Raw genomic sequence first — 17,095 nt, forward strand, 5'->3', positions numbered from 1 at the left:
GCACACCTGATGGATGTTACAATGTACAATGTTTCAGCGTATGTTTATCCCAGGCTTTTAATTAGTAGGTAATTGGTAAATGAAGTACAAAATACAAAAACATGTTTATTATTTACATAGAAAAGTACTAACAGTTGACTTAAACTTGAAACTTGGCATAGAAACAGATTGATTTTTTAAATACCAACCCTTATGAAGTACTGATATTCATAATAAAAATATTTTCATATGGTAGGTATCGTTTTATACGTTTAGGTGATTACTGGTAATTATTCCTGAAACAATTCCTCAGAAACAACAACTTTCTGAGATTTAAGAAGGTTCTTTCTTCCTGCTAAGATATTCCTGTAGGTTTCTTACGAAAAATCGTCTTTAGCGATGAGGCGCATTTTTGGATGAATGGTTATGTTAACAGGCAAAATGGCCGAATATGAGACGACACAACTCACACGAGGATAAGTCCGTTCCTGATATGGCATGCAAACTAATTTCTAATAAATTCAGAAAAGATTGATCGGCAGAGCATGACTAAAACAGAACTGATAAATCAGTAATAAATAAAAGGTCGAAGGTAAAACAGGCTATAATGGTCAACGCGAGGGTCATCTGCCCTTTAGGTAATCAACCTCGACGAATCAAGCTATCGTCAAAGCTCTCGTCTGATACGACTTGGTTCAACAGACTATTGTGTTTCATTTTTTTTTACAACTATAGCGTTTATTGGCATTTCGTGGTGGTATGGGTGAGCCAGCCTGTATTATTATGAGAAAACGAACTTGTATCGATTCGTGGAGGTCAAGGTGTTCTGCTAAATTAATTTTTTTTTATCAGGGTTATTTACAGTATAGAATAACGGATTTCCACGCGATTCCTGAAAACCGATACAATGCGGGTTGTTAGCTATTCATTAGTGATGATATAAAAGAAATTACTTCGCGTTATTTAGATGGGAAATTTCTTTTTCCGTGTTTCTGCGTTTGGTATGTGCAATCTGCAAAAAAAGCAAGGGTAATTAATACCATCATCAACAGTTAAAGTATCCGAATTTTCACACTTTTATTTGAATGTTATCCATATCACCTTTTATCTTCATTTCTTCAAGTAAATTCTCTTTTTTCTTAAATTTTTGAGAATATTGTTGCCGAGGCTGAAATACTTACCAATTGTCTGCTGCTGACCGTAAATAATAAATGCTTTTCTTCTTAATACCTCGGCTTTTAGGGCCCTTATTCGCCTAGTGTAATGCTTTTCATTTCTCTGAAGTTGCAATTCGAGTTTGGAAGAGTGCCGAGGTGTCAAGCAATTCAAAATCAAATGCCTCAACTGCTTGCATTTTTTTTTGAACGGTTGGGCTTCAGGAATGATAAAAGTTTCCGTATTTAAGTAAACTTGTTTTGGAAAATTTTCAAACGTTCAAACGTTGAATCTTAGAAAAAAGCATCATACACATTCAAATGAGCCAATAAGTGATTCATACAATTTTAATTCATTTTACTAAAAAAAATTAGGTTAGGTTTGAAAGAATGCGATCGATGCCATCACGAATTTATGAACGATCAGATCATTTTTTTTTAATGAAAACTAGAGCATGTCAAGGTTCTGCCTGTAATAACATAATGTGTTTTACCGAGCATTTTCACATGTTTTGAAGGTTCACTATGGAAAAGTTTGCGAATGACTTCAATAATTGTGCATTGTGAATTATGTTCGTTTCTTTATGTTTGTCTATTATTATATAAGATAGCGATACTGGTTGGAAGGTCCAATCGCGCATAAATTATGGTCTTTTCTGCAGCTTTATGCCCCCCTTCTCAATATAGGTATTTAAAGTACAAAATGTATTATGGTTACAAAAAAAAATTAAAGAAAAAAGCATAATTTTTGGGTCTGAGATTGATTTAAAGAAACTGAATTAAAAAAATCGAACGTCAAAATAAAAGCCCTTTCAAACAAGCTATTACTCGATACCACTTGTCACTTAAAACTTTTAAGGGGGTGACAGAGGGTGAAAGGTGGAGTAATATTTGGATAGAAAGTCCCCCTTGAAAAATCTTTTAACGTGTCTCGGCGTTTTTCCTGTAATCAGTGGTTTTCGCTAAATCCGTGTGGGAAGTTTTCAAATGAACACCCTGTATAAAGCAAGGCGATTATGGAGACTCTTTTTCCTTAAATCTTTACACTCTTTTCTAATCCTACCGTGTAACGTGTTAGGGGTTACCCGATAGTACCAACCTTTGGAAGGGAGAGAGAAGGGAATGTATCGTATGAGTCGGCGTGTACTGAGGGAAGGAGGCTAACATTAAGTAAAAACCTACGGAAAAACTGCTGGAGTAGTATCTTCCCTTCGGCACCCCAGTCCTTCCATTCCCATCCTGAACATACAGGGTGTTTGGGTTAATTCAACCATACCTCATGGCATAAGAACTCGAAAAATTTGACTTTTGTCTTTCAGGAAAATGTATTGCCAATCAATTGCTCCTTATAACTTTAATATCAAGGTGAAGCATCAGGGAAGATTTTAGAGGATACTGTGTTGACTGAGACAAATTACCTTTCTTTTTTTTTAAGGTGAAAATTGCAACCAGAAATTATTGGTAAAAAATAAACACGGAAAATATTGAGGACGTCTCCTTGATACATTGCTTTTTATAAAATGGTTTAAATTTAAATGGAAACCTATGTTGACTCCGCAAGATTAAAAAGTGTGAAAAGACTGGTAACAAATTCAGGGGTTTCTTAAGATAAAAATACAAATAGAAAAAATACACAACATACAACAGTTTAAATGATAATAATATGTAACAACGTGGTCGAAGGACACGAACTAAAAGGGGACAAAAATACACCTAAAAACGAAAGAACTTGCGGCTGCTTACGGAGACACTAGATATGTTGGGAAAAGCTGGCGCCAGTAACTCTTGTTTCCCTGTTCGGGAGCCGTGCCCAAAAATTAGAAAACAGCCCTCTGGTGGTCGAGAAAGCCAAGGCTATAAAAAGAAGGGGGAAAATAAGAAAGATTAATTAAGAGGAGCATAAAAAATGTTTAATCTCGCCTGGGACTTTTCTTGAAAATGCAAAATAAATTATGACTTGGATAATAAATGCAAACTGTTTGCTTTTTTTTTGAAGGAAGTAATCTAGGGGAGGAAAAAGGGATGAGGGTAACAATCAATGATTTAAGTTATTGTGAGTCAGACTGCTTTAGGTGACTGCTTGCAAGATCTCACAATTACAACCGGCAGTAATAATGAATAATAATAATAATAAGTTGTTACTTTTCCTTTTTTTACATAGAGTTATAGGGAATTATTGGGATACAAACAATTTGTTTAACTACAGTATACTTGCTGTATATTGCTGGGTCCTCAGGCGATGTTAAGGGTGATGTGGGGGAGGGTAGAGGAAATAGGATGGAGAGTAGTGGAGGAACGAAATTTAAACGGTAGAGTATGTACAGAATCGCGAAAGGAACGATTAGATAGGAAAATAAAAACCATGGCACAAACGGATTTCCAGGATGCATTCTTAAAATCATATAAATAACTCCCACAACAGCTCTTGGAATGGAATGCCTTTGGTGATGATAGATTGAATTACAGATTTCGGGTGTTGATCCTTCTGGTCAGTAAAAATTTTAGGTTGGCAAAAGAAACGAGTACTAGCATAAACTCGTTTTTAAAGGTTTATTCTTGAACTTTAGGTTTAATGGGTGGGAAATCCCTTTTCACCTGCACGAAAATGAACGTAAATATCTGACTTTTTGCTAACAGTTTTCTTTATCGCAATTTTCCTTTTTACAGGATATTAGAGTATCCTTCTTTCTAATGTATTGCAGTGCATAGAGCGCGGAAAAATGTTTGTGGATATTAATGAATAGTACTTTGTTTATAACGCGGTGATGCAAATTGCAAATTCTGCTAAGGGTCGCGAAAACTAACATACACTTCTTTTTATTATAATACAAAATGGGAACTTATCTTTTTCGCGTAATTTTTTCCACTGAGGCAAAATGATAAATTCCAAAAGACTACTGGACACTAATATTGTCGCTCTGAATTAGATTATTTCTTCTCTTTTAGCTCGGTTTTCCCAAACGCCAAATTTAATTACTTAATAGGCGTTAAAGGTCGCTTTACGAAAACGCCATTGGTTTTCTCTGACTAGGTCGACTACTCAAAACCATCATCTATCGCTCTAACTAGTTTTACGAGCACTAATCGAATTTTTTGACTTGACTGACCAGAAGCGACCGCCTAATTTCGTACAAAGTTCATCCCCCCTCTCTCTAGACTAACCTTACTTAAAACGCCTATTTTATGATGGAAAGCAATGACGGCGATACTTCGTTAGCTTTAATTCGTTCACCAACTCTAAGGTTGTCTACAGAAAAAACTGAATCAACAGAATTTTACCAAGGCAAGCTTCATTCGCAGTGTAAGAAATGAAACATTATATTACCTCTTTTTATCGTGTAAAACGAAACAAATGTCCATGTCAAATGTGATTTAAAACAAAGACGCACATTACAAATATAAGCTATATTTGTAATGTGCGTCTTTGTGCACATTACAAATATAGCTTGCTGAACTACAATCGCATAATGAATATTTGTTTGGTTGAATATGGCCTAAGCTTGCAAACTTTTCCTTCCGCCTGTTGCAATGAAAAAGATCTCAAACATTTTTTACGTAAAGTAACTCTGTCATTACAATGCTCAATGTTTTTTTCTAGTGTGAGCAACAAAAATGACTGGTCTTTTTGACTTTGTAACAAGAGGTACGATACAAAAAATTAACCATGAAGAGACAAAAAAGTAAAAAATGCCTATTATCTGAAACCCATATAAAAATCTGAATCCCTCAATTTCTTGCACAGCAAGAGCTAGAGCTAGAGAAAAATGGCTTCGACTTCGCTCTCCGGTTTGTTGTAAGAGATAGTTGAAACCGCATGGAAGATGGGTCATAAACACTTATTTTAGTGCGAAGCGCGATAATTTCCCGTTATCTGTTTCAACAAGTTGCCCTTTATCTAAGTTTTATTCTCGGTCAAAAATTATTCGCCCCACTAAGTTTTATTCACAACTGAGATTTTTCGTGGAAAGGTCATACCGAAAGTGGGTGATATGACGCAGACATTTTCTTCGAAACGGGAAACTGCGAGCAAAGGTCTACTTATGCAAAACAGTTAACCCCACAATTAGCTGACACGCTTCAAACAATCGATCATGGCGTTACTTTTAGCCCACTAGTGAAGGTGCAGAGGCCACTGACACAGAGTAGATTAACCCCTTCTGGTTAAGAAGAATTTACTCTGTCCCATGTGGTCTATGGTGAAAGATGCTGAAACTACGATGAGACCGTAAGACCACTAACCACTTGGGCGATATTTGTCACTCACGCAATGTTTCTTTGTGTAAAGTGGCGTGTTTCATAGTTCTACAGGAGCTGTTGCTAGTCTGATCCTCAACTTTTCATTGTTAAACAACTCAATACGTGTTAAAGTGTAAATATACCACATATCGATTTACTGAACGGTATATATATTCTATATATAGGTCAACACACTTGTGTTTTCATTAAGTTACGGAAAAATCGATTGTTTTCCTCAGTATATGCGTACAACGCATTAACGGTTGAGACCAAGTTTTAAAAACAAGATCGATGTTGTAATATAGAATTACCATGCTTTACTAGACAAAGTGGAGGGGGAAACGGTCAGTTCAATCAATGCCGGTTTGAAAATTCAGTTTAGTACAAACTCGCAACTGAAATAGTTGACCAATTCGCGATGCCTTAAAAATGTTGTGCGAAGAAAAATTTGCGGTCACTCATAATTTGTGGGGTGTTAAGGAAGAGACTAAGTCGAAAGCTTGGAAGTCCTTCCCATCGTGTTGTAATTTTTGGTTTAGGAGTCGAAAAGTGGTCGACGTAACGCCACCGAAAATTAGCACACCGATTGTGGCCGTGGGGTACTTGCACGCAGATGACTTGTATGTTTCTGCTGTATTGCCGTGGTGAGACTGACAGGTTTCTTTTTCATTTCTAGAACAAAGACTCCCAGTCCAGAGGCGACTCCTGAGCGAAAGTCGATTTCGCAGCGCAGCGTGCTGGTCCGGCAACCGTTTTCGTCAAGTTCTGAAACATCCGAGTTATGTACACCACCGGCGGAACCACATCTTGCAACGAGTTGCACTCATAGCCTACAAGAATCGCCCCTGAAGTCTCCACGTCAGAGTGAAAGCTTCGTAGAAGTGGACAGTCCGAGATACCACAGCGAGAATTTTACCGTTATCGAAGATAGCGCACCAGATGTTTTAGAAGAAAATAAAACGTTTAGTCGTGCGCAATCGGCACATTCGCACTTAGACCGTGACAGTTTGAACATCATCGAAGAGCTTTATTCGGCGGATGCTCGAGTAAAACGCGAGGACTCCTTTGAAACTCACGATGAGTTTGAAAGTGATGAAGCCCATACCTCGCAAGAAACACTTAAGTCTGCACACAAAAATTATCCCGAACCGTTTTCTCTACCGAAAACCTTCATAGAAACCAAACTTTCCAAGTCTGAAATAAACATTCAAATTTCCCCAGAAATTTTACGCAAATCGGTGAACTCCGCACCTCCCCTCAATGACCTTATTCGCTACGACAAAAAAGAAACCACAGAATCTACGGTGGAGATCACCGTCCTTCCTGGCTCCCTCGCGGAGTACACCCCCAAGCACGAATGCCCAGAAGTGAAAACGCCCAAGCAAAAACCACCACTGACCAGACAGTTTTCGCGTAAGGGCTCCGTCAGGTCATCGAAGCGCGACACGACTCCCTTCCCCGACTACCTAAACCCATTCCCAAAGGCGAAGGATGGATTTCACGAGACCCTATCGCAGTTGGAGCATCCCGATTGGGAGGTGACCATGAAAGGGTTACAGGGAATGGTGAGACTGACCCGACATCATCCCGAGATTCTCGATTTGAACATGCACCCAACGTGCGTTGCTCTCGGGAGGCACATCCGAAATCTGCGCTCGCAGGTGGCGAGGGCTGCATCCTTGGCAGCTTCGGAAATGTTTTCGAATCATAAAAAACCCTTAGAAGTGGTAAGTGGAACTACTGAAAATTACCATACATGAATTATTCAAATTGCGGAAATGAAACCAGGGGGGTAATTGTGCGGCGCAGTAGTTTAACCTAGATTAATATTAGATGCAATAATAAATTGATGGGGTTCAAAAGGTATCAGTCTATTGATGACCTAATTTTCCACGTTAACACTAATAGATAGTTGTGGAGGACTTTATCGATGTGTTTTTTAGGAGTTGGAAGAAATCGCCGTTCCGCTCTTGCATCGAACGGCGGATACGAATAAATTTTTGAGAAGCGACGCGAACGGGGCATTGGATAAGATGTGTCTCCACATGGCAGCTCCACGTGTCGTGTCGATTATCACCACAAAGGGTGCTGTGCACCAAAACGCAATCGTCCGCTGCGCCGCTGCCCGGCTCCTTTGTTCCTTGACGAATCGTTTAGGCGCCGAAAAAACGTTTCAACTTCCAAGGGATACTAGGGATAAGATTTTGCATACCGGCGCGAATATGCTGATGGAAGGGAATCTGGATACGAGGTAAATTCCTAGTACTTATCAGACGGCTTTAAAGACTGTTTTCAGGAAACACGCGAAGATGATGTTTACTAATCTCCTTGGTCACTCACAATTTAATAAAGCAATGATGGAGGCGGTCCCCCCTTGCACAATGCGACATATTCAGAAAACGCTCAGATCTTTGCAATGAAACTAGAATTTCTTTTTGTACAATAATTGTTAATTTTGAAGTAATTGTAGCATCTGTCAATTTTTTTTGTACGTTTTATAACTTTACGTAGACTGTTAACATTTTTATGTAGTTTATAAAATATGTAAATGTAACTACTGTATCTTCCAATTATTTAAATTATAGCAAATCGAAATTTTTCCATCATTATTTAATGTAAATGGAGTGTATTGATCCAGAGGTCGGGCGTTGTGTTTTACTTTCTTTCTTTTCCGGTGGTGAGTGAGGTTTCTCCAGAGTATTCTCTGCCAACCCATAAACTATAAGCGTTACTATTGTAGAATATCGCATCGATATTTTGTTTTTCTGCTTAGAACATATCATGGGAAAACGGTTTTAGATGAATAGTAAGTGACCAACATTTTTTGATTTCCTTCGGGTTCAAAAAGTACGAATTGTTTTGGATTTTACGCACAAAAATTAATAAGAAAAAGTGTTTCCCCGAGAAATTTTGGTGCAGTCGATTTTTGGTAAAAAAGGAAGGTTATATATACACTGCCATTTTTTGAGGCCCCCAAAAACAATTGTCTCAGATCGAGCCGGAAAAAAAAATTTTCTTATAGAACGTGGCCTGTAGAATCCATAATTCCAAACAGTTCCAAGATTGGGCTACTAGTTCAAATGTTACAGCCCTTTGAATTTTTTTTCGAAATTGGTTTCTAGTCTATAACTTTTGATTGAGAAGTCTTATCGAAAAAGTACGAATTGTTTTGGATTCTACGCACCAAAATTAATAAGAAAAAGTGTTTTCCCGAGAAATTTTGGTGCAGTCGATTTTTGGTAAAAAAGGAAGGTTATACACTGCCTTTTTTTGAGCCCCGAAAAAAAAATTGTCTCAGATCGACCTGGAAAAAAAATTTTCTTATAGAATGTGGCCTGTAGAATCCATAATTTCAAACAGTTCCAAGATTGGGCTACTAGTTCAAAAGTTACAGCCCTTTGAATTTTTTTTCGAAATTGGTTTCTAGTCTATAACTTTTGATTGAGAAGTCTGATCGAAAAAGTACGAATTGATTTGGATTCTACGCACCCAAATTAATAAGAAAAAGTGTTTTCCCGAGAAATTTTGGTGTAGTCGATTTTTGGTAAAAAAGGAAGGTTATACACTGCCTTTTTTTGAGCCCCGAAAAAAAAATTGTCTCAGATCGACCCGGAAAAAAATTTTCTTATAGAATGTGGCCTGTAGAATCCATAATTTCAAACAGTTCCAAGATTGGGCTACTAGTTCAAAAGTTACAGCCCTTTGAATTTTTTTTCGAAATTGGTTTCTAGTCTATAACTTTTGATTGAGAAGTCTGATCGAAAAAGTACGAATTGTTTTGGATTCTACACACCAAAATTAATAAGAAAAAGTGTTTTCCCGAGAAATTTTGGTGTAGTCGATTATTGGTAAAAAAGGAAGGCTATCCCTTTTTTTTTGGCAGAAAAAAAAATTGTCTCAGATCGACCCGGAAAAAAATTTTCTTATAGAATGTGGCCTGTAGAATCTATAATTTCAAACAGTGCCAAGATTGGGCTACTAGTTCAAAAGTTACAGCCTTTTGAAATTTTTTTGAAATTGGTTTCTAAGTATAACTTTTGATTGAGAAGTCTGATCGAAAAAGTACGAATTGTTTTGGATTCTACACACCAAAATTAATAAGAAAAAATGTTTTCCCGAGAAATTTTGGTGTAGTCGATTTTTGGTAAAAAAGAAAAGTTATACACTGCCTTTTTCTGAGGCCCCCAAAAAAAATTGTCTGAGATCGACCCGGAAAAAAAAATTTCTTATAGAACGTGGCCTGTAGAATCCATAATTTCAAACAGTTCCAAGATTGGGCTACTAGTTCAAAAGTTACAGCCTTTTTGAAATTTTTTTGAAATTGGTTTCTAAGTAGTTATAACTTTTGATTGAGAAGTCTGATCGAAAAAGTACGAATTGTTTTGGATTCTACGCACCAAAATTAATAAGAAAAAGTGTTTCCCGAGAAATTTTGGCTGCAGTCGATTTTGGTAAAAAAGAAAAGTTATACACTGCCTTTTTTTGAGCCCCGAAAAAAAAATTGTCTGAGATCGACCCGGAAAAAAATTTCTTATAGAATGTGGCCTGTAGAATCCATAATTTCAAACAGTTCCAAGATTGGGCTACTAGTTCAAAAGTTACAGCCCTTTGAATTTTTTTTAAAAATTGGTTTCTAGTCTATAACTTTTGATTGAGAAGTCTGATCGAAAAAGTACGAATTGTTTTGGATTCTACGCACCAAAATTAATAAGAAAAAGTATTTTCCCGAGAAATTTTGGTGCAGTCGATTTTTGGTAAAAAAAGAAAAGTTATACACTGCCTTTTTCTGAGGCCCCCAAAAAAAATTGTCTGAGATCGACCCGGAAAAAAAAATTTCTTATAGAACGTGGCCTGTAGAATCCATAATTTCAAACAGTTCCAAGATTGGGCTACTAGTTCAAAAGTTACAGCCTTTTGAATTTTTTTTTTAAATTGGTTTCTAGTATAACTTTTGATTGAGAAGTCTGATCGAAAAAGTACGAATTGTTTTGGATTCTACGCACCAAAATTAATAAGAAAAAGTATTTTCCCGAGAAATTTTGGTGCAGTCGATTTTTGCTAAAAAAGGAAGGTTATACACTGCCTTTTTCTGAGGCCCCCAAAAAAATTGTCTCAGATCGACCCGGAAAAAAATTTTCTTGTAGAACGTGGCCTGTAGAATCGATAATTTCAAACAGTTCTAAGATTGGGCTACTAGTTCAAAAGTTACCCCTTTGAATTTTTTTCGAAATTGGTTTCTAGTCTATAACTTTTGTTTTTTTTAAATTTATTTATTTATAATTCCTTTGGACAATTAACGATATTGTATAGGAAGTGTCATGGTAAGTATAAGTATATGACAAACAATTAATAAGACATTAAACTATGACAAACATAAAATAGACAGTTCAACAGACTGCTGTTCATTGCAAAATTTGAAATATTCGGCGATGGAGTAAAAACAATTTTCATTTATAAATAATTTTTAAGTTGGCATTTAAATTGATGCAGGTTACAGGAACTCTTTATACACTGCGGTAGAGTTGAGGACTTGGGGAAAGACAAGGCCGTTGAAAATCTTGATTTTAATCTAAGTTACGTTAAACTTACAAAATGTATCTCCTGCCTGAGTGGAAATGCGATTAATGTACCTGGCCGCAGCGTGAGATATTTTTTTCCAATATCGGAAACTTCGTCAATTGGTGAAATGACCAAGCAAGTCAACTAAGATTTTAGGTCCTGGCCTTTTGCACATGTTATACAAAGTTACCGGTAAAAGCGCAACAAATTTTGGCAATCCCTAGTCTTGGTTTAAAGAATTTGTTTTTAATAAGTTCAACATTATCTAGGGTGTTACTAATAGGAGAATCATTTGAAAATTACCTAAATACTTTGCATAAACTTTAACAAACGGTGTTAGTTTACCTCAAGACATTTCGTTCTACGTAAGCTGTGGTTTCCAAACGTTGCTTGTGCTAACAGGAATTTCTACTTTGGAAAATTTGGAAATGGAAGCTCAATAAAGTTCATATTTGGAGGAATTTATTTTCAAAGAAACGTGGAAGCGTTCGCTGATTGTATTAATTAATAAGTAAAAGTGACACTACTTTCCAAAATAAACGGTATCTCCTAGTTTTATTTGGCCAGGCCTGCGCAAACAGGCATATATGCCGAAAGTTGGGGTTGCCTGCCCAACTTCAAATCCTTGGGAAGGTCGAAACCTACAATGGAATATGGTTAATATCTCAAATGTGTGGAGTATTCGTCAATTCGTGTACTTTTTCATAGATGTGATTGGTTCGTAATTTTTTAAGGGTTCCGCGTTCTCTGGATTAAGGGTGGTCAATCTACACCTCGCCACAGTCATGACGTTTCTTATGATGACGTCGCCAATTTTAATCCAATCCCAACTATCCTCGGCATATGGTGCTATGTCGCCGCCCACTACGATATTCGGTCTAAAATTATTCATTGTGATATTGGCATTTGGAATTTTCGCTTGTACATCTTCCAATGACGATTTTGTGAAGAGATGGAAGGTGGCCAAGTCACTATAAAGGCCCTACAAATACAATTAGATAAATGGTTCCAGTATCATTCAAACTTACCCCCGCAGAGTTGTTTAGGTGCGGATTCCTTGCTGTCTCTTTCGGGTAATATTTCTCTATATCCCTTCCGTGAGTTCCGTCATGAAAACCTAAACGTAGACCAGTAGGTTTGCCGAGTACGTAATTAGAAATCCACTCGGCCACTTCGTCACCACAATCCAATGTGGATACCAATTCTTCCGTGTGCATTATTAATCTGCAATCATCTGTAGAATAAAACGCAAATGTTGGTACTTACATCACGTGGTTCTTTTCCGCAGTCAAATCCGGTACTTTGAAAATGACGCTACCCATGTCTGCAGCACTTAAGGAGAAATTATCCCTGTCAACTATCCCTGCCTCCAAGAGAAGTATCTTCGGGTGATGCCTAGCCGATTTCATTTCCTTGGTTGTATCCTGGTATATTACTAAGCATCTAATGAAGAAGTAAAAAAAAAAACTGTAATCAAAGTGTAGAGGGCTTACCGATCTCTAAAATGAGGAAGGGAAGGATCAGTGAATTGGAACCCGTACTCGGTACAATTAGCTTTATCAATCGGTACACGTCTGCCGCTTTTCAAAGGGTACATGAACATCTCTGTAACGGTACCCACAGGCTCCCATTGTTGTGGGATCCTGTTACGAGCCCTTCTGCGCAGGTAATATGCCAGTGCTGTCACAGCTACCACTGTGACCGTGGCAAGGGTGACTTGGGTGCTGTATTGAGGTGCCATGAGGAGCCTGAAAAGCAACTAGACGATTAATCAAACCTAGAACTGAAATGGGTTGAAGAAAAATATCACATCACTTTCTATTTTGTTGTAACATTTTTATTACTTGTATTGTGAAAGGTAGATAATCTAGATGGAACGTGTTTACTACTGTAATGGAGTCGTTTACGTGCCTAATCACTAAGCTGTCAAAACTTCATAATAGTCGTATAATGTGCAGATAACCTTTACAATCAACTATGAATTAATTCAATGTAAGATAAAAACTCGACGTTGCTCTTGCTTATCAGGAATAGGTGCAATGAGAGTGCTATTTTTAGCTAGAACGATTTATTTATCTTGATTAAATGATAATCAAGACAAAAATGTTATCCAATTAAGATCCTATTTGAGTTTTGACCCAGCATGCGCCTCGTCTAGTTTAATTTAACAGTCAGGCAACTAAAATAACATCTCTTCATCGATAAAACTAAGTAACTTTAGCATTAACCAGAGGAATCAATTGTCTAGTTTTAGCTTCCTAACTCGAGCTAGGTGGCTATTGCGATTACCATTTTTTGAGCATGCGGAAACTTGATCAAATGTCGACGTTTTAGATCATGTTAAGCTACTTTTACAAAATAATTTGTTTTTCCATCTGTACGTGCGTACGTACAATTTTCTGAAGTAACGGACTTACGAATTTTGTTTAAATTTTTGGTAATGTGTATTAGGCATACGGAAACGAAAAATGACTCTGTTACGGCCACACTCCCTAAGGGTGTAGCGCATACCAACAAGGGTACCCCATTCCAAGCCAATGCACCCAAACTACCATTAGCAACAGGTACACGCGCTCCTGTATCGCCCTTAACCACTGCCGCCACCAGAGGTAACGAGAAGAAACACTCACACGCAGGACCTCGACGCAACCCAGATTCCTCCCAACGGCAAGAAGAGCAACGAGTTTGCTAGACGGGATCAGTTCTCAACCAATCTTCGGGTCCTCTGCCGTACAAGCTACAAATGTGTTTTCGGGTGCACCTTAGTGGTGCAAGAATACAAACATCACGACGTCGCCTACCTCAAGAAGCGCCACCAGGAAGATGGAGGAAGCAAACGCCTCCGCGCTCATCATGAGCGTCCACATGTTGAAACAGCCGATCCGTCTCTGAAGACAACCCGGCCGCCAAGCGGCGGATTCTTTGCGAAGTAGGTTCGACGGGGAAGCGATGCGCAAGCTTCTGTGGACAACATCACGACGTACAAGGATTGCACGGCGATTTCCGAAGAGAACGCCTTAACAGGTATGCCAATGCCTTTGGAGACGAACGCCGCAACCTGGTTGCAAAGGTTTAAGTACACAGTCATTCCGCTGAAGACCTTTGGGAAGCACCCCACCAGCTACTTCACGAGCTATTTGAGAGCGAACAGAGTCCCAGCGGCCCGACCGAACTGTTAATCTCGATAAAACGGGCTATCTCGAATAGAGTACGAGATCAACTTCATAGTGTTTACTACACCGACGGATCCGGAAGAAGTTTTTCAACACTTTTGAAAACCGCCGTCGCGAGCTTCGAAAGACCGAAGACAATTATCTTCTGGCGACCACGAAGGTTCCGGATGTCTCGCACGATGTAAATAAGATACGCTGTTCCTTCTCCAAGCCCCAAGGGCACTCCAGGGGGGAGTACCAAACGCAGAAGAGATCCGCCGACACTGCCCAACACAAGGCACACGTCTCCATCACCCAGGCCGCCACACGGAAGGAAACAGCTTCCATTTCCTTTTTCGAATGAGCAAACCTGGTGTAATTTTCATCTCACTTCCAGTTCCCTCACTACAATACGTGCGACTAATATTGAAAATTACCGTGGCCGGCGTAACCGGAAGCGCCTTCATTGATATCGGTGCGCGACAGAGTATAGCGGGCCATACCGCGATGTAAATATTAGTGTTGGCACGGTAGATCGCGCCCGACCAAAGTGCAGGCCAGTGCAGCTGAAAAATCCAAATAAATGATAAATACCGAGTTCCTCGTACTTCCGGACGTGCGTAGTTGAACATTACCAGGCGTCGACTTGATCAAGTAGTGCGCGGTCGCTACTCAACATCCCGGAGGGACACTGGTCGTTTTTAGGAGAGGCGCAGCGGCACCAATTTGAGCCAGAACAGGCCAATAATGAATACGCTAAATACGTTCCGATGCCGTACTCTCCATCGTGACCGCCGGACCACAGCCGCCCCACGCAGCAGACCAGTGACCCGCGGAGAAACTGCGCGAGCTTTCGGCAATTGTCCCAGCACAAATCCACACCGGAGAAACTCTCTCGTGTGGGACACCAGAGTGGACCACGAACTCTACAGCATCTTTGCAAACGGTCTCCCGGTGCTCCTCGCCTTAACATGTTCCCGTATTCCCCAAGGCAGCGTGTCGGTCGCACCGTGGCTCTGGTGGAAGCAGTGGAACTTCGCTTGCGTGTTCTGACGAGGCCAACAACATATCGGATATAGAAAGACTCAGTGAGATGTTAAACAACATGCAATAAGAAAAAATATGGTTTGCCCACAATGCTCAGCTCTAACGATCACTCCTAGGAAGTTCCACCTAGGGAGCGGGGGTCGCTCGTGTTAATTTGGCCTAGGGTCGCAAGTGCCTTAAATCCGACACTGCCACCATCACTTCTTCAGGACGGCCACAAGTGGCAGCGTGTTTAGCACGGAAACCAATTTTATGCGAAAGAAATCTTTTTTGAGAACTTTTCCTACTTGATTTTTGGAAACGTTTGGATACTTCTGTCGCAAACAAATCAATTAAGACCTTCTTTTGTGGACCGCATTGCTCGTCTCGATTGCTATATCCTGAATCCCTATTAATTGTTCTCTTACATTTGGTGTTAATTAGTACATGCCTCTTTTTTATGTCACATGTAATTAAGCGATATTTATTAAGGTACAACTGGACAATGTCTATGTCAATGTTTTTGTTGAACACATACAATAAATTATTATTATTATTATTAAGCCCGCCATGTTTTTTTTAATTATGCCAATAGGAATCCTTATATTCAAGAAAGCCCCGGCTAACTTATGGACATTATAACTCTTAGAAAGTATAGTTTCACTCTTTCAATACTTTGCTGCACCAGCGATAGCAATCTATGATTTCCAAACGTTGCTTGTGCTAACAGGAACTTCTACTTTGAAAGATTTGGGAATGTCTGAACAATCCAGTGTTACCTACTACTTTGTTGAGGCATTACGTAATTTTGTGACTTACTTCAATTCAACTCGAGGAAGCTCAATAAAGTTCATATTTGAAAGAATTTATTTTAATAATAGTAATAATAATAAAATATATTTGTCTAATCTGTTATGTACAATGTTATGTAAAAACTCTATAAATACTCAATTTACAGATATGATTACACAGAGTGCTCATTATGTATGGGATATAGTACATATCTATGTAAATATCGACCGTATACAAAATTGTTCAACAATTTATTTCCTATATAAGGCAACATTCTATTGTTTTTATTTCAGAAAACAAACGAATAACGAAAAACAATTGAATTTTTTTTAAATAGCAATGCACAGTCTTCATTAGGCTTTACACAGCGTTTATTCCATACTGAATTGTACGGCGAAGTCGGATATCAATATTGGGAAAAACCCAATACATTACACTCGTCCACCTTAAATTTATGGCATAAACCTATCGGGTGGTTTGATCTGTCTTCTCTCCCTACTTAATGCTTATGGTACATTGTCAATAGCACTATCACTAATTACATCATGTGGTACCTGGGTGGTTAGGTATAGATGGAGTCTCTGAATTTGGCATAGGAATTGATGGCTGACTACAAACTGGTTTAAATTTCAGGAGCTGATTACAATGACGTTTCCAAATTTTATCAATTTCAGGAACTCTAACTATATAAGTACAATTACCACGGCGCTGTAAAACTAATCCCTGAACCCACACTGGTTTATTAGGTACACGATAATCTTTCACCAACACTTCTTCGCCCGGTTCATAACGCACTGCACTTTTTCCCTTATAATGTTTGCACTACTTAATCTGACTAGCTTTAACCCTACTTGTTACAATTTCGTTTGGCTTAATTAAACTAAATCTATTTCTTAAATTCCTACCTAACTTTAAATATGCGGGGGATACTCCTGTTGTACAATGGTTAGTGTTTCTATAGTCAAAGAAGAAATTCCTTAAAATAATATTTAAATCAAGTTTGGTGTTTTTACCTAGCGCATTTTTAAGCGCATTCTTAGTCTTTACCGCATTTTCTGCGGCTCCATTACAATGAGGGGAGTATGGTGGTGGGGTCATAAATTTGATTCCATTTTTACTTAAAAATTGTTTAAATTCGAGAGATTCAAATTGGGTACCGTTGTCTGAAACTAACAGTTTAGGAAGGCCATATCTTGC

At 38.5% G+C, this 17,095-nt stretch overlaps 2 protein-coding genes across 3 annotated transcripts; one reads left to right on the forward strand and one right to left on the reverse strand.

Annotated features, from left to right (window-relative positions):
- The first annotated feature begins 5,151 nt into the window (after window positions 1-5,151).
- Window positions 5,152-7,960, forward strand: LOC116160864 (TOG array regulator of axonemal microtubules protein 1-like). The gene is made up of 4 exons (XM_031474000.1): window positions 5,152-5,989; window positions 6,046-7,096; window positions 7,313-7,620; window positions 7,666-7,960. The coding sequence occupies exons 1-4, from the start codon at window positions 5,799-5,801 to the stop codon at window positions 7,787-7,789; spliced, it is 1,674 nt and encodes a 557-aa protein (XP_031329860.1). The 5' UTR covers window positions 5,152-5,798; the 3' UTR covers window positions 7,790-7,960.
- Window positions 7,961-11,373: 3,413 nt separating this feature from the next.
- LOC116162324 (mitochondrial amidoxime reducing component 2-like) lies at window positions 11,374-12,923 on the reverse strand. Of its 2 annotated transcripts, none has more exons than XM_031475927.1 (6): window positions 12,773-12,923; window positions 12,422-12,676; window positions 12,195-12,371; window positions 11,957-12,152; window positions 11,627-11,910; window positions 11,374-11,569 (listed from the first exon to the last, which is right to left on the reverse strand). In XM_031475927.1, exons 2-6 carry the CDS (start codon window positions 12,667-12,669, stop codon window positions 11,452-11,454), a joined length of 1,023 nt encoding a protein of 340 aa, XP_031331787.1. In that variant the 5' UTR covers window positions 12,670-12,676; window positions 12,773-12,923; the 3' UTR covers window positions 11,374-11,451. The 2 variants fall into 2 exon arrangements, with proteins under 2 accessions (XP_031331787.1, XP_031331788.1); XM_031475928.1 differs by having other exon boundaries at window positions 12,422-12,687.
- Window positions 12,924-17,095: the final 4,172 nt, after the last annotated feature.

Source organism: Photinus pyralis, unplaced genomic scaffold, assembly GCF_008802855.1.
Source record: "Photinus pyralis isolate 1611_PpyrPB1 unplaced genomic scaffold, Ppyr1.3 Ppyr1.4_LG10, whole genome shotgun sequence".
In the NCBI taxonomy this organism is placed as follows: domain Eukaryota; kingdom Metazoa; phylum Arthropoda; class Insecta; order Coleoptera; family Lampyridae; genus Photinus; species Photinus pyralis.